The 26,601-nt window shown below is 38.1% G+C and overlaps 3 protein-coding genes across 4 annotated transcripts; 2 read left to right on the top strand and 1 right to left on the bottom strand.

Annotated features, from left to right (window-relative positions):
- Window positions 1-207: 207 nt before the first annotated feature.
- Window positions 208-4,369, bottom strand: LOC137951705 (protein JASON). Of its 2 annotated transcripts, none has more exons than XM_068798566.1 (7): window positions 4,078-4,369; window positions 3,907-3,952; window positions 3,699-3,793; window positions 2,209-2,465; window positions 832-1,672; window positions 667-746; window positions 208-510 (listed from the first exon to the last, which is right to left on the bottom strand). In XM_068798566.1, the coding sequence occupies exons 1-7, from the start codon at window positions 4,216-4,218 to the stop codon at window positions 423-425; spliced, it is 1,548 nt and encodes a 515-aa protein (XP_068654667.1). In that variant the 5' UTR covers window positions 4,219-4,369; the 3' UTR covers window positions 208-422. The 2 variants fall into 2 exon arrangements, with proteins under 2 accessions (XP_068654667.1, XP_068654666.1); XM_068798565.1 differs by having other exon boundaries at window positions 4,072-4,369.
- Window positions 4,370-6,810: 2,441 nt separating this feature from the next.
- On the top strand, window positions 6,811-10,778 carry LOC137951706 (phytoene synthase 2, chloroplastic-like). Its single transcript, XM_068798567.1, has 6 exons — window positions 6,811-7,213; window positions 8,223-8,273; window positions 8,628-8,800; window positions 8,885-9,120; window positions 9,943-10,135; window positions 10,459-10,778. The coding sequence occupies exons 1-6, from the start codon at window positions 6,907-6,909 to the stop codon at window positions 10,642-10,644; spliced, it is 1,146 nt and encodes a 381-aa protein (XP_068654668.1). The 5' UTR covers window positions 6,811-6,906; the 3' UTR covers window positions 10,645-10,778.
- A 1,493-nt stretch (window positions 10,779-12,271) lies between these two features.
- On the top strand, window positions 12,272-25,709 carry LOC137951840 (uncharacterized protein At4g15545). Its single transcript, XM_068798783.1, has 10 exons — window positions 12,272-12,660; window positions 13,016-13,084; window positions 23,790-23,843; window positions 23,967-24,030; window positions 24,129-24,197; window positions 24,321-24,557; window positions 24,708-24,753; window positions 24,859-24,937; window positions 25,058-25,193; window positions 25,331-25,709. The coding sequence occupies exons 1-9, from the start codon at window positions 12,376-12,378 to the stop codon at window positions 25,148-25,150; spliced, it is 996 nt and encodes a 331-aa protein (XP_068654884.1). The 5' UTR covers window positions 12,272-12,375; the 3' UTR covers window positions 25,151-25,193; window positions 25,331-25,709.
- Window positions 25,710-26,601: the final 892 nt, after the last annotated feature.

Consider the following 26,601-nt stretch of genomic DNA (forward strand, 5'->3'; position numbering starts at 1 on the left):
TTAACCACAAAAATGGTAAAATGACCAAAATATTCCTAGATGATAAAATAACACCCCTAGATATATCTTCTAAATAGAAGCAAACAGCAATGTAACATATACTGAAAATCATTGAACAGGTTGCTCCAGCCATCTATTCTACCAACTCTGCACACACATCCTGAACAACTACAAAAAGTAGAAAATCTAAATGAGAAGTGAATCACATATGAAAGTTTTGAGTTGATGCAGAACCGTAGCGGGTCCAGATCTCCACATTCATTAGGTACCTCATCACATACAAAAAGGTAATACAAGAATACGATCAATATGGTAGTATATACAGACACGGGGAGCCGGTAGTAGTACTGCCTTTCAATTTACAAAAACATCTCCCAAATGTAACAACAACGGATGCCCAAATCCATCAATTCTGAACTGCTCTATGTGGGGGGGATCGACAAGAAGGAAGTTGCAGTGTCGCTTTCCTCGCTCTCTTCAAAATGAATTGGTGTCCCAGTAAGAAGTTTCCTACAGATGATAAAAGTCATGACAGACATGAATAAAAAGATTCAACAGATCATGGCAGAATAGATAGAAAGGGCTTTAAAATCCTTCAATCGGCAAGATCAAGAACAAATGCTTCATCGAAGGACCTAGTGATGTATCGGCATGAAAAGTAAATACCTAGGAAGAAGTCTCTCATCTGAGAGAGCCTTTTCAAGTCTCTCTTCAAAGGGCGTGGCATGCCAGCTAACTTTCTGATCCTGTAGAGGAACCAGTCCACCTTTTAATAAACAAGAATAAAATACTACAGCTTACTGTTTTATGGAAAAGGATAAGCATTACTACCTCTTTGTATTTAGTTGTAGAATTTGGAATGCCATTACCATCCCATTCTTTTGGAGGAATTTGTGAAGGTTCCTCGTCGTTCCAGTGTGTTGCAACAAGACCAATAATCGGCCTGTCTATCTCAGTGCTCCTACCTGAGTCAGACATTCCTTTTGAAGGACTCGCAACGCTTGCATTTCTCTCGTCCTTTGATGCAGGCTTCACCCAATGCGACAAACTTGCATCGACAGGAAGTGGGTTCTGCTGATCCAGAATAGCAAGACACTTGGCGCCATGCTCTCGATCTTCGCAGCTAGAAGCTTTATTGAGGTTGGAAATTTCTCCCGACGAATGCACTTGAAAGGTATCAGAATCTTCCTTCAGTGCATTCCATTGGGAAATGTTTTCGACAGGATTAAGGACTGGGTAAACATATAGAGAACGGACACGAGGATTTCTCCCCATTGCAAAATTTAACGTTTTTGCTGGGTAAACAGTACCTGGGGTTTGCATGTCGTCTGTAAGTCTGAGAGGAGTGGGGTAAGGTGAATACCGGGGTCCAACCAGTTTATGTTTACCATCATCAGAGTCCGGAGAATCACATTGCTTTCGATGTCGTGTCTCATTCCTAAGTGGGGTGCTTCCAGTAGAAACAAATTCCGTGTTAACAAGATTATCATTCTCAAATCTTACAGACTTGGTCCTGCATTGGGTTTTTGAAACTGGAAGCTCGGATGAGGTAGCAGGTAACTCATTATAGTCTTCATGAAGTCGTTGAACTTCTGGTTGTATAGGCTCAAGTTCACTTCTGTTAAGAGAGCCACCACTACACCTTTCCATCTTCTGTAGCTCTGGCATAAAGCTTCGGGGTAATAAAAAAATATAGAACATTAGCACATAGATAGATCCAAATGATGAAAATATTAAAGCAGAACAGACAAAATGAGCAGCAAGGATGCAGTCTAGTGAGAATTGTGAAGAAAAAATTTCCCATGCAAGAAATTATATATCATACTATATTGACAAACAAGATATACCATCAAAACTTGGTCCCATTATAAACGTCCAAAAGGGCCAAAATTTCATTCTAAAACTACGATAACCATCCAACAGATGCCAGCTTTTTCCATCTTATGCGTCATGGATATCAACAGAAAGGCTGTAATCCTGGACATTGCACGGCAACAAATGCACAACGAGAGTATGATACTCATTCAGGGTATGCAGAAAAAATAACCAATGGCTTGGCAGATACAGAGGATTAGATGATTGATCCAGTAAAAAAACTAATCCTTCTTGCAAGGAACAGCTTGAAATAAATCATTCATCTCACTGAATAATGTGGCATAGATCAAGAACAGTTTGTAATAAAATGATTTCTCTAGTTGAAAGAAATACCTTCTTGATTTCTCCTCAGGCAAAGCTGACCTTTCTGGCACCGAGAGCTCATTTTTCTCCTCCTGGAGCTTATAAGATGAATGAGGATTTTGACTTTGTTGTTCATCCGAATTTTCTTTCTTGCAAGCAGTACCGGGAAGCCAAGAATGATATTTGGATGATGCATCATACCCAACTTCAAGTTTCTCCCTTTCCAATCTTTTCCTAATTTCAACTGGAGTTTGAAGTAGTGCCCCACAGGACTTCAGAAATTTTGCCTGCAGTGAACCATCTACAAATGAGTGATATATTTCACTATAGTAGTACTTCAAACTAGCTTCTTGTAAAATTAGTGCATTGGACTATATCAATTTTCGTCTGTATATATAGCAAAAATAGACTAGTATGGATCATTCTTCACTCATCATCAGGGCCTAATTCACACTATAGACGTTGGCGTTGGCCATATTTTATAGAACCACAATATTAAGAAAACTTCAGACTGATGATTTATAGAAATTACATTTATTGTAATTCAACTTTACCAGCATCATTATAGTTTTGCCCCAACCTTTCGGCAGCTACATGAGCACTTTTCCTCCTTACTCTAATATAAATTGGCACAATCTAAATTCAAACTTTTTGAAGACATCCCCACATCTCCATCCATGTGAAATATTATTAACATTTCTCACATATTTTGAAGCAGTTATCTCACACCTGCATCAGTTTGCATTAAATCTGTTTGTAAAGATTTCCTCAACCATGCTAAGAACACTTTGACTCAATTTACAAACAGAAAAGTTTATTCATATGCTACTTTTAAAAAATTTCTAAATTGCTAGTTGTTATAGGAGATTTTCTGTGAAGATAAAGGAAAGTAACCAAATCTTGATCCAATCTAGTCGAACGATCCTTTTTAAAATAGGTTCTGTCAATAAAATTCTGCCAGCCATATCCTGTTATCATGTGTTTCTAATGAGATACATTAAAAGAGTGATCACCAAATTGCACTTATATTCTCTGAGCCTCAAAAGATAATTCTAAAGTTAGTATCGTTATATGTGGTCAAAATATAGAACATACAAATTAGCGTCTACGCTTTAAGCACCTTATGTTATTGGGGTACAAATGAAGATGATCGAGCAATTTGGCTTAAGTTTCAAGTTCAACAACCTTCTTACATTCTAGCACCCAGAGAAAAACTAAACTAATAAATTAATTAATTAATTAAAAATCCCTATGTTCTAACTCCTCGTTAGCTACTAAGGGGATTTATACGACAATCTCTAAATTCCAAATAGATAAGAGCATCTGCCCGCATACCAAGAACATGTTTTATTACGGGAGCACCGATCGATTGGTATCACTCGAGAAGTGGAAGCAACGGCTTCAGGAGCAACTAGCACATGGTTATAGAATGAAAGGGAATATCACGTTATATTAATAGATGGCATGATAATACAGTAAAAAGAATGAAGTTGAAACAAGTAGAGAGATAAAAACTTTACTTCATCCTTCAGTTCCTGATCTTCGGAGCCTCGACCATCAGTAATCTTCGAAGGCTGCAGATCATGGCTCTTCGTATGCTTCACAGCATTTTGATCTTTGGAGAAGTACATGAACAAAGAGAAAAATGGAAACAGGTTCAATACCCTAGACCAATTCATCAATGAAGAAAAACAAGATTCCCCAATATTCCCAGATTGATACTAATACCTTCGAGAAGCAATGAAGCAAGGCGACTTTTCGAGGCCAGCGGGTCCTGAAGGAAAATCGTTAAAAAAATCAAGATTCAAGATCATTTCACAAGTTGTTTCATACGATAATCCAAAAAACAGAAAAAAAAAAATTAAAATGAACTAAGGTCATCAGAGACTTCACGCTGGCCTTGGAAGAGATGCGGTCGGACACAAGCGGAGGCTGACGGCGATTGCCATCTTTGACACGGAAGCAGCCAAAGAAGCACCCCATGCAACTAAAGACGTCGAGGAGAAGGCGCCCCAATATATTTACCTGATCCCGGTGCATTAATCAAAACTTAAGAATCGCAGACCTGACCCTTCCGGTTCCAGTAAAGATAACCTCCAAGTTATCGAACGAATGAAAATTAATAGAGATCAAGGGAGGAAACAAGCACGAAAGAGAGAAATAGTCGGCGGGATTTCAAGAGTGTCTGAGAGTCGAGGAAACAACGAGAGGAGACGAGGATGATTATGTCATTTGGGACTTTCGAAATTTAAATTTGGTTAGTTGCGAGGGAAAACCAAATATTTGTGGGCCTCCGCTTAGACGAAGTCGAATCTAGTAGGCTACCCATGGGCTAGAGCCTGTTTCCTCATCGTTTTGTTTAATCCAGATTTGTTTTGAATTATTGTCAGCTTTATTCAAATTTTTATATTAAGAAAATAAATGAGAAGTCAATGTTGCTGATTTTTCCAAACCAGGTCGCGGTTGGGAGTTGGACTCACCTCTCTTATTTTGTGTGAGTCTCACCCAACTCACCCTGGCTTTGGACTTGAAGCTAACTTGACTCAATCTATCCTAACTCGATTCATATTTTGAATAACTAAAATTGAGTCGATTCTAGGTCGAAAAATCTTGATTGTGAATCACATATGCAACTATTTATAGCTACATCTAGCGAGTCAGAGTTCCACATCCTCCTTGTGTTCTGAACTCGGGCTTCACCTGACCCAACTTGATCCAACTTAAATCAGGATTTGAATAACCTAGGTCGATTCCAACTTGAATAAGAAACTCACTTTTTATCATTTTAATATTTTTCTAATGCAACAAAAAAAAATTTAAAAAAAATCTCGTCCAAAATGGTACAAATACCATCAAATTTTGGTTAATGGAAATTTTTTTCCTTTAGCTTTTTTTTAACCTTTCTCTTCAAAAAACTCATTATTTTCATGAAGATAAGAATACTCGACATAATAAAGAAGTCATTCTTGTGACTATTGGTTGATGTTGACTCTCATATTGTTTTTTATGATAACAAAATTTAATTATACTAATAATTTAAAAATACAAATATTTCATATATTTCACCTTCGAGAGTATATCTAGGTCTAAAGCGTCAAAGCCAAATTCAATACCTCAAGCAAAATTGAATAACGTCTCTTGAAGAAATACCCACAATGAAACAACTAGAGTCCTAGTGTAATAGATAAATGTCTAAACTCAGTCACTTTTGTAATAAAGCATTCCAAACTTCCTATTCTTTAAGTACATTTGTTAAATTTGAGTTTTAGGTTATAAATTGCATATAGAAATGTTTAGGATCATCATAAACATCATTTATAAAACATGTTAGCACATTTAGAGAAAAATTCTCAAACTTTCATCAAAAGTTACATTTTAAAACTAGGCATTGGAACGATCGATCAACCGCTAGTAATGATTGATCATCTAAAATTGTGTTGGCCAAAAATTTAAAGCATGATTTATCAACCATAGTTGATTGATCGATCATCCAAAACATGCCCGTTTCATGCTATAATGCATGATCAATCATCCTACCTGGATTAATCGATCATTACTGTCCAGGCAAGCAAAATTTCATAGAATGATTGATCAATTACTCATAACCTTGCCAATAAGGGACATAAAACATGGTCGATCATAGAAAAATACACGGATCGATCATACTTGCATTGCATAACCAGTGGGAATCTTGATTGATCAATCATCCACTGATAATGATCGATTAACTTGACTTTTATGGACCAACGATAACATATTAATCGATTAGTAAATCACACTCTGACATAGAAGTAATCAATATAATCGATCAATTAAAGTATTGATTTTTGCAAACGGGCAAATAACGACTAATTTGAGTTAGGGAATTTATAAATAACTCGCCAAACCGTGAGTAAAACAGTGAATGAGGATTTATTAGCATATCTTCGAGCTACTATCCTTTATCTTACAAATTTTTATCAAAAGTTTTTTAGAGAGAGAGAGAGAGAGAGCCACACATTTTGAAAACCTTATTCTCTTTCGATCATTCTTACATCCATCATAGTACATATTCCTTAATCATTTCACAATGTGCTAATAACAATCTCTTGGGGATATTGGCATTGTTTAAAATCATGTATTGAACTACACGGCCAAAGAGAGCCAAATTTTTTTTTTAAATTTTGTAGTTATTAAAGTATAATAATTTTTTTTTCCCAAACAAGGGTTCTTGGGCAGTGACTATCACTAGAGGAACATTGATAACAAAAAATATATTTATCCCTAAAGTGTGTGCATATTATTCTTTACCCGGAGTTGCGAGTGTATAAACGGTGACACTTCATTCATAATTAAAACTTAATTTATGTATTAATATATTCGCTATTGCGCACTTTTCTTCGGACAAGGATTCTATCAAGAATTTGACCAATCGGTTTCAACCGTCGTCACATGTTATTGATCCTGGCCGCTGATTCCGGGCGGACTCGGTGACTCAGTGAGCTAATGCTATGTTTCCTGAACGTGAACCATTGGACGAATTGAAAGGCTTCCAGTCTCCCACGTTACCATCCACAAAAGGCAGACAACGCGGCTCTCTTGCTTGTCCGAACTGTACTGGACTCCAAGCGAGCTCCACGATAGAAGATCCCTCCCACTAGAACAACCGCAGTGAACAATTCTGTCACCTTCCTTTTCCTCCATGGGGGCTTAGCAGGTTCGCCCATACGATAAAGTTAACGTCTTATCATGTCTGCAGCTCATCTCTGGACGGTTTTTCCCGGAATCGATTGCAAGACGAAAAGGTTTCGAATTCCTTGCTTGAATTCCTCTAATGGGTTTTCGGTTTCGGCTAGTGTTGTTGCGAGTCCGTCCAGGTCTTCGGAAGAGATGGTGTATGGGGTGGTGTTGAAGCAGGCGGCTTTGGTGAGAGAGCAGAGGAGGGTGGGGAACGATAAAGCTTTGGCGGATGTTTTGAAGGATAAGAATCTGTTGAATGAAGCGTATGATCGCTGTGGTGAAGTTTGTGCTGAGTATGCGAAGACCTTTTACTTGGGTACTCTTTTAATTGTGCCTGTCTGTGATTTTTTTTCAGTTTTGTGTACCTGAAGAGAAGTATTGGCATTATTTACTTTTACAGTTTTACAAACTGTTTTTGGGTGTTTTTCTCGTCTTTTTGGCATTTATATTTTTTCTGCTAATTCATATTGGGAATCAAAGGATGTAGTACGCGTTGTTTTAACGTTAGATTCATGTAGTACTTCTCGTAGAAAATGTTGTGAAGCAGAGGGAGTTGTACTCGTTCTTTTAGCGTTTAGATTCATGTATTACTTCTTTTTGAATCGTGTCTTCCATTTACCGTCCTAATTTAAGTTTGTGGATTTAAGCTGTGGTTTGAAATTTGAAGCACTTAAACTTGAAATTATTTCCTTTTTTCTCCTGAATTTATCTGTATATCGAGCAGGGTGTATTTGATAGAATGTTTCGTTTTCAGAACTTTGCTTTTACTTACATCATTACTGAATCCACTGGAAAGTATTTAGGCTTACTTTCTCATTTTATTGGTTTCTTTCCATAAGAGTTGAAGCACCCGATAGTTTGGGGTCTTTCTTTTTTAGACATTGATTTGCAATTTTATTTGCTTTTGGCGATGACTGTTATTGCCATCTGATGCTTTCATTGCGTCACATTATCCTCTACCATAATGCAATTCTTACCTTTTACCATTTTAGAGTGAAGCAAGTTTTCTGTTGGCGTTTACATTCTGTAGCACTGGTAATTCCTAATACTTCACTGTATCTTATGAATTGCAACATTTGTTTGTTTAGTTTGTTTAAACTAGACCGACTCAATGGTTTTGTGACTGATTTTTCTGGGGCTTCAAAATTCAGCTGGATTAAAGTAACACATTTATAGGAAATGCGAAGGGATTCAAAAAGCTAACATGGGCCAGAAACTTGCTTAGTATATACTTCAGTGGTGTACACAACTCTAGGGATGGTTCACTGTAAATAGAGGTCCATGCTGCCACAGTTTTTATTGATATTTTGTTTTTCTATTTTCAGGAACATTGCTCATGACTCCAGAAAGGCAGAGAGCTGTATGGGCAATTTATGGTATGACTGCACAGTAATTTGATTATTGCATTGTTTTTAGTGTTTTTTTAGGCACTGCGTAGCTTATCTCAGTGCCCAGACAATTTAGTAACCTAGACAAATAACCTTGATAATTGAATGCCAATCTTTATATAAGAGCAACTGCAGGACCTACATGAGGAGGCGATTTAAAACATCTGTATGTCATTTTAGTGGTCTAACTACTTGAATGATTGGATGGTTTCCCATTCTATCAATTCATTTTTAATACGAAATGTTTTTTGTCTGGTTCTTAATGACACTTTGTCACAGGGTCTGGTTTCAGTTGGAGTATTTTTGTTCATATATTCTTACTAACATGGTCTTCATGCTTAGTGTGGTGCAGGCGTACAGATGAACTTGTGGATGGGCCAAATGCTTCACACATAACCCCCACAGCTCTTGATCGTTGGGAAAAAAGGTTAAATGATCTTTTTCAAGGACGCCCATATGACATGTATGATGCAGCTTTATCAGACACTGTATTGAAGTACCCGGTTGACATTCAGGTAATGATAATTGAGTTGCATGAAATTTCACTTTTACTGTAAGTGACCACACTAATTTGGTGTGTTGTTCTTTCTCTCAAGTAGCCATTCAAGGACATGATTGAAGGAATGAGATTAGACTTGAGAAAATCAAGATATAACAACTTTGACGAGCTCTATCTGTACTGCTACTATGTGGCTGGGACTGTGGGGCTTGTGAGCGTTCCAGTGATGGGGATTTGCCCCAAGTCAAAAGCAACCTCTGAGAGTGTCTATAATGCAGCTTTGTCCCTTGGGATTGCAAATCAGCTAACGAACATACTTAGGGATGTTGGAGAGGAGTAAGATTTCATATCAATCTCAATAGTCTGATTTCTGTTTTTTGGTTTTGTTTTTAAACATCTTGCATTGAATGAAGGCAGAATGTGAAATTGGCCTGTCTATGACTTCTAAATATGATGTCTGAGGTCAGAGAAATGGTCCAATGAAACATGGCCTTCAATACAACAATGAATCTGAGGTCTGAAAGCATAATATCTGGGATCATCTGAACTTAATTATTTCAAATGATCCTTAAGTGTTTGGTCAAATGTATAATGACAAATAGCAAAGAAGAAGAGAGACAGAAGGAGAAGAAGGAGAAAGGAATAAGAGGCAAGAGGGAGATAGAAAGAGATGTGGCACAAGCACATGTTAGTGCTGAACTCCAGCCCTCTTTGTTTAATTAACTCACTTAAGTGAATGTAGACAAATTACTATAATATCCTTCATTACATAAAACTCAATAACTCCCTAAATACTCATCAGAATAACTTGAAAATTGAAACATATACTCCTATCATGTTGACTAACTTACTGCAGCACTTACAGGGACATACACAAATAATAAATGATCAAGATGCTCTTTGACTTGTATTTCAACAATTTCAATATAGAACATAAAAACTCATAGTTATTTGAGATTTTTGATATAACAGTTGGAATTGTGCTACAAGATGATTTAATGGTTAATACTGTTTATAAACTCAAGATCTCTGTGTGGAAAGCACCTTTAAGTGGTTCAAACTCTTCATAAGTTCAACATGCCTTGGCAAAAAGATATTTCAACACTCCCTGACCTTCTCTTCCTTCTGTATTTGATCTTTTCTCACTCATTCTTGCAGTGCTAGAAGAGGGAGAGTATACCTTCCTCAAGATGAGCTGGCACATGCTGGCCTATCAGATGATGACATTTTTAGAGGGAAAGTGACTGACAAATGGAAGAGCTTTATGAAAGATCAAATAAAACGTGCGCGGTTGTTCTTCAACGAAGCTGAGAAGGGTGTTTCAGAGCTCAATTCAGCTAGTAGATGGCCGGTACAAACAGAAACTTACCTTCTCACGTAACATGATACTATATGTGAACCACTCATTTTTAGAAGGCAGCGTCCATCTTCCTATGTCCACCTTGTGGATCTTATATTGGATGAGTAATGCAAAAATACCCTCATTCCTGATGATGCTAAGTATCTGTTTATAGGAGACAAAGTAAATGTTTTTGCCCAGGGGTAATAATGCTGCAATGCAGTAACTAGAACTGTGATTCATGATGCTTCATACGGCAGTTATAAGAAGAGATTCTCAACAGCAATTTTTATGTGCAACTGTACGACATCTTACACTTTTGCAACTTTTTGCAGGTTTTGGCGTCCCTTTTGCTATACAGGCAGATCTTAGATGCAATTGAAGCGAATGACTATAACAACTTCACTAAGCGTGCATATGTAGGGAAAGCAAAAAAACTAGTATCATTGCCTGTAGCCTATGCAAGAACCTTAATGGGCCCTTCAAAATCCGTAAGTACAGGTTCTGTGAGAAGAACATAAAATCTTATTGCTTAGGGTTCATCTTTAGATATAACTTGTCGGTCATGCATTTTTATTCCAAAATCTTGAGAATCTTTTCCAAGAAGAAAATGTAAGTATGATTGCTTAAGAAATAGTGAAATGCAATTCTTTCATTTTATCTTTTGGTATGGCAATTCTTTCGTTTTCTAAATGCAATTAAGTTCAAATGTGGGCTTAGAAGTCTTGACAACAAGGACCAAACTCATGGACTCCAATTTTATTTTCTTTCAACTAGCTTCTTGGCATAACCCTCTTGCAACTCAGTGTGGTTCTGATCATTTATCACACCAGGGCGGCAATCCATGAAGTAAAAAGCTGTCACTGGAGGAATTTGGAGAGATGAATGTTTGAATTATATAAAACAGGTCCCCAGTGAGAGTCCCTTTGCCCCATTAGAATTTTAGATATTTTTTTTTTTTAACTCTAGGCTTTCAAGATTGAACTCTGAATACAGAGTTGTGTTCCAATTCATTGGCCAGACAGGAAAATTATAGATTTCATTGCAGCTGGGAACCGTCAATTAGCCATTCCTAGAATCAGTCTTCTTTGTTCATGTTGGACAGAAGATTGTGGTCAATGGCATCTGAGCTGACTTCTTTTTATTTGTTTTTACTACTATTATTTAACTCTTTCTGATGTATCGATGAGGGAGTTACTCTCTTGCTAACATATATTTCTTAGATAACAGGTAACTTCTTGATACTTGGAAGTTTGCCAAAAATATCTTCTGAAAATGGCCTGAAGTTCATTGATGGGTAATATTGCTCTTCAGTCAACCCAAAATATTTAGTACTTCTCATTTTGAGTCAATGGGTTTCATATCACTTGACATGTAAATGTGAAACGAGAATGCATCAAATATAGCCTTTTTTAGTGTATTTGATGCATCAAATGCATCAAATAATAAAAAGGAATGGCTAATTGACGGTTCCCAGCTGCAATGAAATCTATAATTTTCTTGCTTCTCTCCATTTTTTTCCTTTTAGTTGCTGCAGTTTTATCCTTCTGTTTCTGCATGGTACTTCCTTTGATAGTAGAATAGGTTTAAAATGACAGTCCCACGTAAGGACCCACCCGTGAGTGATAGTGTTAAACCAAGTCGTTTTGATACTTCTGGTTGGACCATGGTGGTCATTGCCTCTGGTTGCAGTTTAACTGGGTTGAAACATGGATCAAACCGTTGAACCGATACATATTTTTGGGATGAGTCTTAGGACTAAATTTCACATAGTATCAAAGTTGGTGCTAATATTTAAGCTCAGAACTGGTAATCATATATGGGGTTTAACCTAAATTAACCAAATGTATAGATGCAAAAGAGGGGCATACACGTGATTCGGGGAGTATTAAAAAATAAACAAATATCTTAAATTTATTAATTAAAATAATATAAACCATTCTGTAAGGGATTTAAAGGTGCTCGATGACCCATACGATAAGTCGAGAACGCTGCCGTTGATTAGTTGAAGTGGACAGTGGGGGGCATGGCAGCGCGAAAAGGCATGGACTTGGAGGGAAACGCTTTCAAAACATTTGAAAGCAAATCTAATTTACGGAGACGTTTCAGCTAAATACCCCTTTTACCCCTTTTGTCTCTGAGGAGATTTACCACTATCGTGGAGGTGGAGCTTGCTTCCTATTCCGGAGCCCCCGAAACCCTCTTCCAGGGGACGCTGCCGATTTTCTTACATTTCGATCAACACTCCGTCGATGATGAGCAACCATATCGCTGGCGGCGGCGCCGATTTTCATCTTCCCGATGAGATTCTCTCCGTCATCCCCACGGATCCCTATGACCAACTCGATCTTGCCAGGAAAATTACTTCCATGGCCATTGCGTCGCGGGTCTCAAAGCTTGATTCTGAGACCGGACGACTCCGGCAAAAGGTTGTTGAGAAGGACCGCTTTATTTTTGACCTTCAGGAAAAGCTGTCTGAGATGGGTGAAATGTTCCGTGATATGGATGCAAAGCTAAGGGCGACTGTTGATGAAAATGTAATATCCTTGTTGCCCTTCTTCTTGCATTTCTGATGTTCCTTCATTCTCTTTTAATTGGTTTGCTGAAGGTAATGAGTGGAGGTGGAGGGCAATCTTTGAGTTGCAAGGGCTTTTACTCTGCATTTGTTTGTGGGGTTCTGTCCATGTTGTTCGTATCATCTCTGATAGTGTCAAGTTGTTGAGGAAAAGGAAGCTGAGAAAGTACAGATTTCAATAAGAAACCTTATTTCCACTCTATTTAGTTTCTCAAAGTTTTCATGTTACCTTGCTTTTTTATTTCTCAGGCAATGTACATATTTTCTTTCTAAAAAGTGATTTTAGTTGTTTTAACTGCAAAACATTATATTTGAAGGTTAAGCTGCTGAGTGAGCGAGATGCATTGACAGCAACGGTGAAGAAATTGAACCGGGATTTGGCAAAGGTGAGATGTATATTTAATGAATAATATCAATCATGTACTGTTGATTCAATCTCTCTCTCTCTCTCTCTCACTCACACACACACACACACACACACACACACACTATTTTATGGTTTTTTCATATCGAGGAGAACCTTCTTTACATTGATTAGCTACACGATTTTGGGTAGAAAATGCGTAGAATGAAATTGCTGAATGTCATTAATTTAAGATAAAGTTCCTTTGGCTTAACTAAATGGACCATCAAAATCACTTGTGATGCAAATTTTTGAATGTCACACTGTTGATAAGATCATTAATAGATGAAGTTGCATGACTTCATTACCTGCTTTGGGCTATAGATGGTGACATTACTCCTCGAGTTAAGTAGTGTCTCCTGTACCATTTCTCTGATTTTTTCTTTACCTGCAAATAGTTTTCTCCATAGATATATGCTATTAATGAAATAGTTATGTTCTAGCTTACTCTTTTTATCCTTAATCTGAAAAATGTGAGAATTCATTTATACTCTGTCTTATTATTATTTCTTTTTTCACCTCTTCTATCTTTAGTACATGCAGATTATAGATCAACGTTGAAGGTTGACAAGCACCTATCATATCCTGCTTACAGTTTGACTGTGCATAATTGCATTTTATAAACTTCTCTCCTGTTTTGTTATTGTTTACTGCCAAGTTAAGTGCTTTCTTGGTTTTAATCAATAGACCTTATGCGCTTTCCATGGAACTCACAAAAAAATGGAAAAGGAGGCGTTGATACCATGAGTGACTTTGCTATTAAAAAAAAAAGAAAGTCTTTTGTAAACTACTTTTTTAATGGGAAATAACATAATTCCTGTCAAAGTTGAAATTTTTGATATGGCCACATGAAGAGACCACGAAGGTAGAGCCGGACATGGCTAAGGTTGTTGGTAATTAGTTAGTGGGTTAGTGGGTTAACAATTATTTACTTTTAATGGGTTAATCAGTTCCTTGATCGTAGGAGATTATTTCCGTTTTCATAGTCATGGGTAGTTTCTTGTATGGCTATATATAGCCGGGATGAAATGTAACAGAGATAAGTGTGATTAATCTTGAAGTCTATCTTCTTTACTCTGTCTTCTCCTTCTCTGTTCATTCTCTGTTCATATATTCTTCTTCATCTTAAATTCTTGTATCAGTGGTATCAGAGCTGTTACAACTCCGGGATTCCCTTCTGCGAGTTACTTCCTCTGTCTCTGCGTCTCTCTCTGTCACGCTCTTCAATTTTCCTAATTCTCCTTCCGTTCTTTCCGTCGTTTCGAACTGTTACGACTCCGGGATTCCATTCCGCGAGTTCCTTCCTTTGTCTCTGCGTCTCTCTTTGTCACGCTCTTCAATTTTCCTAATTCTCCTTCCGTTCTTTCCGTCGTTCCGAACTGCTGTCACCGTTTCCTTTCAAACCCCTCTGTTCCAAAATTTTTTATTTGCTGAATTTTTTTTTTTACCGCAGCCTTCTCTCTGTCGCCGGAAAGAAATTCCGAAATCAGAGATCTCTGTTCAGGAAGAAATTTCGAACGCAGAGAAATTTTTGTTCGGGAAGAAGAAGAATTTTTCTTCGAATTCAGAGGAAATCTCTGTTTGGGGAAGAAAAATTGCCGCCGCCGGGACTCAAGCTCTGTGCCTGATTCCTCCTCGCTGCTGCTACGTTGCCGTGTTGCCGGAATCGTCGTTGCCGTTGTTGCCGGTACTGGAGCTGGCCACTGCCGAGACGCATCCAATTACAGAACTAAGGTACCGACGCTGCGACCTTAGGTACAAATAATTTTTTTTGCTGATGTTGGTGTTGCCGCAAACCAGAGAGAAAAAAAAAAAAAAAAAACCATGGATACTCGCAGCAAAACGCATGCAAAATTCCGCAACGAGGTCAATGAAATTTTGGCTCGGCACGAGTCAAGTTTTGATCAGGTAAACACCACCTTAGAAACGGTGTTAACCGAACTTCAAGCTCTTCGAGCCTTTCGAAGCCCAAACACTAGCTCTTCTGACATCAACCCCTTTGCACGTGATGAAGCTTTCCACCCACATCCTTCTCGTCCAAACACTCGAAATGACCATTCTCATCAGAACCTCAAGTTATCCTTCCCGAAATTTAACGGAGACGACCCAATTGGATGGATTTACAAGGCAGAACAATACTTTGACTTCAAAAACATTGCACCTGAAGTCCAAGTTTAGCTCGCCTCTTTCCACTTAGAAGGCGTCGCCCTACAATGGCACCGGTGGTTGACGAAGTTTCGCGGACCACTCACATGGGAGGAGTTCACCAAGGCTGTACACCTTCGATTTGGTCCAACCGATTATGAGGACCCGTCCGAAGCTCTGAATCGGCTTAAACAAACCACATCCGTCACATCTTATCAAGAAGTTTTTGAAAGGCTTTCTCACCAAGTGGATGGTCTGTCCGAAAGGTTCCTTATAGGTTGTTTTATTGCAGGACTACGAGACGATATTCGCATAGATGTTAAGATTAAACAACCTCGCACCTTGGCAGATACAATAGGAGTGGCTCAGCTAATCGAGGAACGAAACCAGTTGTAGAGGAGACCAAACCAGCAACTCCGGTCTCAGACAACTTTTACACCAAAGGTCTCACCAAACTCAATCGTTGGTGTGTTAGGACCTCCACCGACCCAACGCATACACCAAAGCTCCAATCCTCATCCGGCAACCTTCTGCCGTATCACCAACCAAGAAGCCCGAGAACGTCGAGAGAAGGGGTTATGTTATTATTGTGACGAGAAGTTCGTTCCAGGCCATCGTTGCGAACGACCACAATTATTTAGGATCGAGGATTCACCCCATACGGGCATCAAAGATGTGGAGGACGATCGATCAGAACCAAACTCTCATGAAGTTTTACCTGAAATTTCTTTTCATGCTATTGCAGGTACCGAACACCCACAAACGTTACGCGTCCTTGGAAAATTGAAAAACAAAAATGTAACGGTACTGATAGATGGTGGCAACACCCATAACGTCATTGATCAGGCCATCGTCTCGAAGTTTGGGTTACCGGTATTACAAGATAAGAAACTCCAAGTCATGGTTGCTAATCGAGAGAAGATAGAATGCATTGGTCAGTGTCGAGCGCTCACTCTCACCATTCAAGGACTTTCCATCACCACCGACTATTATATTCTTCCGGTCGCGGCATGCCAGTTGGTATTGGGAGTACAATGGCTTGCAACTCTTGGACCCATCCAAACGAACTACAAGCAGCTCACCATGCAATTCCACATGGCAGGAACCTTCCACACATTTCAAGGATTGAAACGGTCTGGCATAGAAGCCTTAACCGACAAAGAATTCAATGGGTTACAAGGCACGGGAATATTTTTTCAAATAATTCCTTCCAACAGCGGCAACAACCAATCAACTTCTTACCCTCCTGAGATGGGCCGCCTACTCGCTCAATACTCTCAGGTGTTTGAAACACCAGCCAGCTTACCTCCAAGGCGCTCACATGACCATCATATTCCATTGCAGCCGACAGCGGGACCAGTCAGTGTGCGGCCATATCGGTACCCTTATTACCAGAAAATTGAGATAGAGAAAATGGTAAAAGAGCTTTTGCACTCTGGTCTGATACGGCCAAGCCACAACCCATACTCGTCTCCAGTCCTGTTAGTAAAGAAAACAGATGGCACTTGGTGATTTTGTGTGGATTACCGCGCTCTCAACGACATCACGGTTAAAGATAAGTATCCAATTCCTATCATTGATGAATTATTAGATGAGCTCTATGGTGCGAAATTTTAGTCTAAATTAGATTTACGGTCGGGCTATCATCAAATTCGCGTGCGAGAAGAAGATATTCCTAAAACCGCCTTTCGAACACACGAAGGGCATTATGAGTTTGTGGTTATGCCATTTGGACTCACCAACGCTCCAGCAACCTTCCAAGGTCTCATGAATGATTTATTCCGTCCTTATCTCCGGCAATTTATTTTGGTTTTCTTTGATGATATCCTCGTATATTCGAAGTCATGGGAAGACCACCTTACACATCTGCAAATTGTTCTACAAATATTATCAACTAACAGTTTCTTTGCAAAGGAGTCGAAATGCCAATTCGGAGTTTCACAGGTCGACTACTTGGGTCATGTAATCTCTACGCAAGGAGTATCGGTGGATCCAACCAAGATTCAAGTTGTCTTGGAATGGCCAACACCAACTACAGCCAAGGGGGTCAGGGGGTTTCTCGGGTTAGCAGGTTAGTACCAGAAATTTATCCGCCATTTCGGAAGTATAGCAGCTCCTTTGACCCATCTCTTAGGCAAGGATGATTTTCAATGGAATGATGATGCAGAGATAGCTTTCCAGTTATTAAAAAAAGCATTGACATCACCCCCAACCCTATGTCTGCCCGATTTTACTCAACGATTTGTCATTGAATGTGATGCCAGCGGAATAGGACTCGGTGCAATTCTGACTCAGCATAATCAACCAGTGGCGTATTTTAGCGAAGCATTAAAAGGTTCGGCCTTGGCATTGTCCACCTATGAGAAAGAAATGTTGGCAATTGTTAAAGCTATAAAGAAATGGCGACCATACTTGCTGGGGAAACCATTTACAGTCCGCACCGACCAACAAAGTCTCAAGTACTTACTGGAGCAACGAATTACTACACCAGCACAGACTCGTTGGCTGCCCAAAATACTTGGTTATGATTATGAAATTGAGTATAAACATGGGCCTGAAAATCAAGGTGCAGATTCTTTATCACGTGTAGCTGAATTTCAATTCTTATCTATTTCTCAACCACGTGTAGATTGGTGGCCGATGCTTCAAAAGGAAGTCCAACAGGATTCCTTTAATAAAGACTTATTACAAGAAGGGCCATCTCTAGCAGGACCCAAGCTACTCCAACGTGACGGTGTGTGGTTTATAAAAGACAAAGTTTATTTGAGCCCCACCTCTTTCTTGATTCCAAAGATCATGGCTGATTGCCATTCGTCGCCTATAGGTGGGCACTTTGGGTTTCATAAAACTCTCTCCCGTATCAAACAGAGTTTCTTCTGGTCTAAAATGCGCCATAAGGTAAAGGATTTTTTGCAACAATGTGATATCTGCCAGCGGTTTAAAACCGATTGTATGAAGCCCGCAGGATTGCTTCAACCGCTACCCATACCGACTCAAATGTGGACGGATGTCTCGATGGATTTTATTGAAGGGTTACCCTCTTCCCATGGGTATACTGTTATCATGGTAGTCGTCGACCGATTGACAAAATATGCTCATTTCGTAGCATTGAAACACCCATTTACGACTGTCATAGTTGCCAAGGCATTTGTTGCCCAAGTGGTTCGCTTGCACGGAATTCCACATTCAATTGTTAGTGATCGAGACAAGGTGTTTATCAGCTCCTTTTGGCGAGCATTGTTCCAGCTACAAGGAACCAAGTTATGTATGAGCTCGAGCTACCATCCTCAATCTGACGGCCAAACGGAAGTTGTCAATCGAACTTTGGAGCAATATTTACGTTGTTTTGCAGGAGACCAGCCGCGAAAATGGATCGAATGGGTTCCCTGGGCCGAGTTCAGCTACAATACTTCCATTCACTCTTCTACCAAGATGACACCTTTTGAAGCTTTTTATGGTATTCCACCTCCAAGTTTACTGGCTTATGTACCAGGCACTTCTTGTGTACAAGCAGTTGATGAGTATCTATGTGACCGCGATGTCATCCTACGTGAACTACGGCGTAACCTTTTGTTGGCTCAGGAGCGGATGAAATGTCAAGCAGACCAACACAGACGAGAGGTATCATTCCTAGTGGGCGATTATGTGTATCTGAAACTCCAACCCTATAAACAGACTTCTGTGGTTTTTAGGGCCTCCATAAAGTTCGCCCCACGTTTCTTTGGGCCATACAAAATTATTGCGAAGCTTGGTCTGGTGGCTTATAAACTGGCTTTACCTCCTGGTTCTCAAATTCATGATGTGTTTCATGTCAGTTTGTTACGGAAGCATTTGGGTCTAGTTACTCCAACATCTAACCAACTTCCCCTTGTTTCGGACACGGCAACGGTTCTTCCACAACCCGAGAAGGTCTTAGATCGAAGTGTGATCCAAAAGGGTAAATATCGGCCCAAATCTGAAATCTTAGTGAAATGGGTGGGGGCACCGACAGAAGATGCAACTTGGGAGAATGAGTGGCGTTTCACCAAGTCCTATCCTGGTTTCATCATTGAGGACAAGGATTCTTAAGGGGTGGGGAATGATATGGCCACATGAAGAGACCACGAAGGTAGAGCCGGACATGGCTAAGGTTGTTGGTAATTAGTTAGTGGGTTAGTGGGTTAACAGTTATTTACTTTTAATGGGTTAATCATTTCCTTGATCGTAGGAGGTTATTTCCGTTTTCATAGTCATGGGTAGTTTCTTGTATGGCTATATATAGCTAGGATGAAATGTAACAGAGATATGTGTGATTAATCTTGAAATCTATCTTCCTTACTCTGTCTTCTCCTTCTCTGTTCATTCTCTGTTCATATATTCTTCTTCATCTTAAATTCTTGTATCAGGATATGGCCACATGAAGAGACCAGGAAGGTAGAGCCGGACATGGCTAAGGTCGTTGGTAATTAGTTAGTGGGTTAGTGGGTTAACAATTATTTACTTTTAATGGGTTAATTAGTTCCTTGATCGTAGGAGGTTATTTTCGTTTTCATAGTCATGGGTAGTTTCTTGTATGGCTATATATAGCCGGGATGAAATGTAACAGAGATATGTGTGATTAATCTTGAAATCTATCTTCCTTACTCTGTCTTCTCCTTCTCTGTTCATTCTCTGTTCATATATTCTTCTTCATCTTAAATTCTTGTATCAGATATTTCAAGATTAATCACCATATCTCTGTTACATTTCATCCCGGCTATATATAGCCATACAAGAAACTACCCATGACTATGAAAACGGAAATAACCTCCTACGATCAAGGAACTAATTAACCCATTAAAAGTAAATGAAATTTTCTACTTAGTTATTCACTTTTTAGGTATCCCTAACTATGGATAAGAGTATAGAAAATTTGCAAGAACTAGGTTTTTACTTTTTGAAGTCATTCTCAAAGAATATAAAAAAGTCAGAGGGTTCTTTATGCATCCACTAGGGTGTTCAAAAAGTCTAAACCTTTCATGTGACCCTAATACAAAGGAACCTTTAGCTCTCTTGCAAAAAGAACAGGTGAACAAAATGTAACACAAAAAAAATGGTTGGGTTGTGGTAACTTCAAAAGTGAAATTCTTATTGGTTAGGTGCTCATTGTTAGTTGAGCTTGTATACTTACAAAGTAAATGAGTAGAAATAGTTTTGATTCAAGACCAAGATAAATTTGTATTTTGTTTCTCCTATTCACTTTTCTGGGTTGCACGACTAACTTATGGACATCGAAATGTTCAAAATTCAAATATTATGAGTGAGGTTGACAATATTGACATTGGTACCTTCTTCCAGAGCCAAGGCTTTGCCAGTGTTATCAAATCATAATCTCTCTGTTATCTTAAGTGTCTCTTGTTGATTTATAGGGCCAACACATAAACACAAGAGATCTCAAGGGAAGGAGAGAAGAGAGGAACTCTAACTCTTGGGAGAGAGGAGAGAAGAAACTAAGGGAGAGAAAGAAGAAGAAAAAAGAAAGAGGTGTAAGGACAAATTTGAATCAAGAGGAAAAGGATTGAATGCTCTACCCCATGCCTTGAGACTATATTTATAATTGTGGGAAGGTGTTTACAATGACTACAATGCCCTTAGGGTTACATACTTCAAAAGGAAAAAAACATAAGAGGTCATACACCAGCTTGCATAATTACAATTCTATTCCATCTCTATGGAAGTTCTCCTTATTTACTAGCCATGTCATCCCTACACACGTGTCTTTTAACATCTCTCAATAAATTTGTGTTGACCTTAAAGAAAAAAAGAAAAGGAGTTTGTATGCTGTAAAAGAGATGATATATTTGCTTTATAAAAAAAAAAAGAGATGATATACTTATTGCCTTGTTGCGTTAGTAAGGGCAAACTAGTCTGCCAGCCAACATCAACCATGCTATCCTATAGGGGTGTGAATGGTATACAAAATGGAATAACCTATTATGTATACCATTTCAAGCACCATATTCCATATCAATTCTGTCTAATTATTATTTGAAGGTATTCCGATTCTATTTATTTACCCGGTTATTGACCTGGTAAATGGGTAAACAGATAAATAAGCAGAAAATAGTAAAAAATGATTAAAATATAAAACACTTAAAGAAAAAGAAAAAAGAAAACGTAATGTCTAAAGACAGTAAAAAGTCATATAACATCAAACATAAGGTCTTTCCTGCATATATTTAGAAAAAATATTTCAAAAAGATAAATCTACATCATCATTACATCATTTGAATTTGATGCTGGCCTATGTTTGTTTATCTGCAAAAAATAGAGAGAATGATTATCACAATTACTGCTGCAGTACTGGTTAATGCAAATAATCATCCTATTTCTGTTTTTTAATAAAAGATAATTCAGACAAAACATTCAAAAGCTACGGGCTATTGTAGTCCTTTCAGCCTTGAAAATCCCATTAGAGTTACAAACATAATTATACACTTCCTATGGCATCAAATGATCAAACTAGACCATTGTTAAATAGCCATCATTCCTCGACAAATTTCTTCTATAACATTGACTTCCTTATAAAAGTGAGACATCCTTAACTCTTCTCCCAAACTAAAAATCCATTTACAGTTTATACAGAAATGGGAATTGGGACAAGAGATTGAGGGCTTTAAATAGAGAGCTTTAGAGAGAGAGTGTTTAATTCTTTTGAGGGAGGGAACAAGACTAGAGGGAGGTGGTTGAGCTAGGGGCTGAGACTCTGAGAAAAAGACGGTAGAAGGGATATGACGAGAGGTAGAGAGGCTTTACAGAGAGAGGAAGGGGGGACGAGTGACAGATTGATTGAGAGGGGGCTTAGGGTTTGAGGGAGAGAGGCTGAGAAAGAGAGGGCAAACTTTTGGAGAGGAATGGAGGCTGGAGCTTGGAAGTGAAAGATCTGAGTGAGAGAGAGTAGAGGGGAAGAAATTCCAAAGCGTCGAGCATATCCTCTTGGTCAATGGTTGGAACAGGGAATAGTGAAAATATGGTTAGAATTAGAAACTTAGAATATATAGGTATTTAAAGAAATTGTGTTATTACCCTTACATAAATGGTATTCGGGTAATCAGATATGGTATAGGTATTACCCGATTCGGTTCCTTTTAATGAGTGGTAGATGGGTAAAATTACCTGATTACATATATGGATACAATTTTTTGTTCCGTATCTAGTTTGTTTAATAAACAACAGATGAATAATCAGGAAATGGGATAAAACTGACACCCCTACTAATTTAGGAGTCATTGTAACTGTTTCAACATGTTCTTTCATGATACTTCCTATTTTTGTTGGAAATGCTTGTAAGCCTTCTTATTGTATCAAAAGTCATGGAAAACTTCATTTTTAATGTCTTGTTATTTTGGTTGTATTAAGGCATTATCAGGTTATATTACTCTACTGAATGCTGTATTAAGCATGCTTATTTTTTATTTTTTATATAACAATGAGAAAAGAGGTTTCATTAGGGAAGCTCTAAGAAATGAGGATTAATTGATGTAGAGAGGCTTTTTATGTTTAACCTTATCTAGGCCCTTGACAATATGCGGCTGACAATCCTAATATCTTTGCTTCCTGTTGTATTTGATCATAATTCTACTTTCAAAGGAAAAAAGAATACTTATCAGCATCTTGCATCTTCTTGAGAACATTATTTGATTACATTCTTACACATCTATGCACATATTGCCTTGAAATTTCTGGAATATCCTGTGTGAGGTCTTGGGTTCAAGTCTCACCAGGATTTAGGGTGTAGTCTGTGTCTATTCAACATTTACAATAAACTATACAACATCTGTTAACTCTCAAAGAAAAATTATTTTACTGAAGATTCATGTGTGCTTGACGTATTATGAGCATTGTTGAAGGTGGACACTGTACTGTGTGTAATATTAGCTTGATGCCATTTTGTTGTAACTACTACTTTCTGTTTTTGTCATCAATATAATTTATAGATTTGTTTTGATATTATATTCTTTAGATTTCTAAATTTAATATCTTAATCTCTCGTGTCTGTATGGTTCGTGGACAATTTCTGGTTGAATAATCAAGATTAGGGCCAGAACTATGAACTTTGGTCCAAGAAACCAAATATGGAAGTAGAGAAGCAGTTGGTTGTTTCGTACATTTATGTACACTTTTGGTTATGTGAGCATATTCAATATCCAAAGATAAATTCTGGCTGGCTGCTTTCTTTACTAGTTTCTGAGGAGAGGTGCATGGATTGTCTTCTATTTTTCTTTACCTGTGCCTTGTGTTAAGTTTTTGAGTGGGTTGACATTTCAACACTTTGTATGCACTGATAAAATATATGTGTAAAATAAGAATATGCTATTTTATCAAATTTTAGGAGCTATGGTGCCTCATGAATAGTTCTCTTCTAATGAAACAGGGATATTTATGGGAATAAGTAGTTCATTTAGCAGAATAAAAAAGCATATGGAATCATGTTAATATTTCAATTTTGTTTTTCTTTTAGCAAAACATTAACTAATTTCCAAAGTTCCATAAATATTTTGATTCTCACTTATCTGTTTCAACAGTTGGAGACATTCAAGAGACAGCTGATGCAATCATTGAATGATGATAATGCACATGTAAGATATTACTACAATGATCTCTTTTGTTTTACTGGGTAGTCACAGTTGTTATTTTCTTCATATGAACTGCCCAGACCAAGCTATTGTTGAAAACTCAACAGTTTTCTTGTTATTCTACAGCAAGCAGAGACGGTTGATATTGGGACATGTGACCAATCAGTCACAAAATCCTCCTTGGTGAAGGGTAATATTTACATTCTTGAGTGTAATTGGCTTATTATACTTACATTGACGATATATTAAGCATGAATGTTTAAATCTTTTTATGGTATTATAAATCAGATGAGTCCTCAAATGGCTACATGGCAACAAATTATGTTGGTGGCTCCACTGGAAACAGGGAGATAGAAGGTAAAGCTGCTTTTACATAAGTCTGTTGGAGTGTTGACACCCATTTTTTTGAAAGCCAAGTGTTTACATTGTGATTCTTGTTTTTATTTTTTTATGTAATTCAAAATCTCTATTTGCTTACAGCTTCACGGTATATTGGTCAGAGATTTTCAATGACTCCGTATATCACTCCACGATTTACTCCCACAGAAACACCTAAAGTTACTTCAACAGGTGGTTCTCCTAGGGGATATTCGGCAGCTGTATCTCCAAAAAATGTATCTGGTAATTTTGAAGGTAGGGGATTGTTGTCATCATGGTATCCCTCAAGTACACAGTCCTCTGCACCGAGCTCCCCTCCTCGTGGACGCTCTTTGCCTGGTGAGTATAATATAAGTTTTCACTGTAGAGCTTCTAAATGATTTTATCCAGACATTGGACTACTTTGGTGGACTTAGTTTACCATTTTGCTTGTTGCATACACTGTATTTCCTTGTATTATGTTACTAACTGAGGTTGTGTGCTTATCAGCACGAACTCCTCGTATTGATGGAAAGGAATTCTTCCGCCAAGCCAGGTTAGTCCATGTATTTTTTATAAGTTCCTAGAACTGCTTTATGTTATTGCTAAAATTTAAAATCATTTTTAATAATATATCATTTCTTGACATTATGTACTTCAGAAGTCGTCTCTCATATGAGCAGTTTGGTGCTTTCTTAGCCAACATTAAGGAGCTCAATGCCCAGAGGCAATCACGGGAGGTAATACAGTTTCTGGAACAAACAGCTTTTGCAATGACCCTACCGGGCTGTATCATTTCTGATTCATAGCTCTTGCCACTAATTATTATCTAATTGACAAATTATGCTTCTTTGATGAAGGAAACCTTAAGGAAAGCAGAAGTGATATTTGGCATCGAGAACAACGATCTCTATTTATCTTTCCAGGGATTGCTAAATCGCAGTGCAGCTTAAACCTTCCACGGAAAATTCTCTGACGGAAGAGCTATAGTAGCAAGTACTCTTTCTGCCTCTCTCACTCGTGCACACATGAGTGGATGTGTGACTATTTGGTAGTGTTTAATTCAGTAGCATCAGTTGATTACAATGGTTCTTGTACGACACTCTTAACCTCATCTTCCCCACCTCCTACAGGTACTTTGTGGTTTCTTTCTGTGGCCTTGTTACAGATGAAATGGATGCACAACAGGCGGACAACTTTAACTGAGAGGAAGATGTAATGGTTACTTCAACATTGCTGAGCTAACACCTAACCGAAGATTGGTAAGCGTCGTTCTTGTTTGTGTAGGGCATAAAGTGGATACCTGGTGGCAGGCTTGGTAAATTATTAGCCCATGTTATGCTCATGGCGTACTCTTCAGTTCCTCTGAACAGTTTCTTAATGCCAATCTGGTTTTGACCGGAAGGGTTACTTGTTTATTTCAATAGGTTTAATTGAAAATGTATATTTATAACTCTACCTGTATCAATGTTGATATATTTTTGTCAAAACAATCTGATGCACTTCGTTTTCTGTTTCGAATCCGTTTGAATTTTGTGTCTGCTGCTCGTAAATCTCATCATTCTTGTTACTTTGTAGCTCAAGTGGCAACACAGACAGAATCAGATAGTAAAAAACGACTGCCCAGAACCTCCTTTTCTCACCCAGAACCTGAACTCTGTAATGCTTAAAAGAGTACGCTTTGAGGCTTACCCAAAAGCTCCGTGGAGCTTCTCTCTACTCTAGTTTTGATTAATTGAAATTTCAACGCAAAGTAAGCCTTCGAGGCGTACTAATATTGAATGACATTGATCAGAAAGAACTAAAATGCTCTCAAAAGGATACTCAGCTATTTAAAGGTTCGCTAACAAAAAAAGTATTTCTCGAATGAGTATTGAAGCAAATGTCAAGCATTAGCTTCTAATAGTTTCTAGGTGACATAGGTTCAAACAATACTATATTCACTTAGGTCCTTTATAATAATAAATCAAAACATTTTAGCTATAGAAGAGAACTTTTTTTTCCCACCCATGTACCAAATATATAGAACTTGACTATCACTTTATTTAGCAGAAAGTAGAGGATAAAGTTACTCTCACATCTGTTCCCAATGATGACGAAGTTACAAATATCTTTACATAGATCATGGTTAACAATAGTGATGAAATTAGAGTGATTAACTGAAACTAGTATAACTTGCTCCTTAAAAGTAGAAATTTCAATTCTAATTAAGAGTAATTAGAGTAATTAGAGTAGTTACTTTAGCTAAATAGGAGTTTCTTTTGGTCATCCCTCTCTCCCTCCTCCCTCCTTCCATTATAGAATAGATACCTCCCTCAGGCATCTTATCTTCTCAATAGTTCTCTTTAGATGTCCTCCTTTTCTTCTATTGTTCTCTTTTTGGGCAGGTAAAAAAGTAAATAGC

The sequence above is a fragment of the Aristolochia californica genome, unplaced genomic scaffold (genome assembly GCF_029961685.1).
Source record: "Aristolochia californica isolate CCGP_79_NKW_82.1479 unplaced genomic scaffold, dmAriCali1.0.hap1 SCAF_15, whole genome shotgun sequence".
Classification (NCBI taxonomy): Eukaryota; Viridiplantae; Streptophyta; class Magnoliopsida; order Piperales; family Aristolochiaceae; genus Aristolochia; species Aristolochia californica.

What these genes read in the sequence shown, in the direction of transcription:
- LOC137951706 (XM_068798567.1), top strand. Translation starts at nt 6,907, where the DNA reads ATGTCTGCAGCTCATCTCTGGACGGTTTTTCCCGGAATCGATTGCAAG. An exon ending in AGTACCCGGTTGACATTCAG is followed by an intron (nt 8,801 to 8,884) that starts GTAATGATAATT and finishes TCTCTCAAGTAG; the next exon opens with CCATTCAAGGACATGATTGA. An exon ending in CTTAGGGATGTTGGAGAGGA is followed by an intron (nt 9,121 to 9,942) that starts GTAAGATTTCAT and finishes TCATTCTTGCAG; the next exon opens with TGCTAGAAGAGGGAGAGTAT.
- LOC137951840 (XM_068798783.1), top strand. Translation starts at nt 12,376, where the DNA reads ATGATGAGCAACCATATCGCTGGCGGCGGCGCCGATTTTCATCTTCCC. An exon ending in GGGCGACTGTTGATGAAAAT is followed by an intron (nt 12,661 to 13,015) that starts GTAATATCCTTG and finishes TTATATTTGAAG; the next exon opens with GTTAAGCTGCTGAGTGAGCG. An exon ending in AAAATCCTCCTTGGTGAAGG is followed by an intron (nt 24,031 to 24,128) that starts GTAATATTTACA and finishes ATTATAAATCAG; the next exon opens with ATGAGTCCTCAAATGGCTAC.
- LOC137951705 (XM_068798565.1), bottom strand. Translation starts at nt 4,218, where the DNA reads ATGCACCGGGATCAGGTAAATATATTGGGGCGCCTTCTCCTCGACGTC. An exon ending in CCTGAGGAGAAATCAAGAAG is followed by an intron (nt 1,673 to 2,208) that starts GTATTTCTTTCA and finishes ATTACCCCGAAG; the next exon opens with CTTTATGCCAGAGCTACAGA. An exon ending in GATGAGAGACTTCTTCCTAG is followed by an intron (nt 511 to 666) that starts GTATTTACTTTT and finishes TATCATCTGTAG; the next exon opens with GAAACTTCTTACTGGGACAC.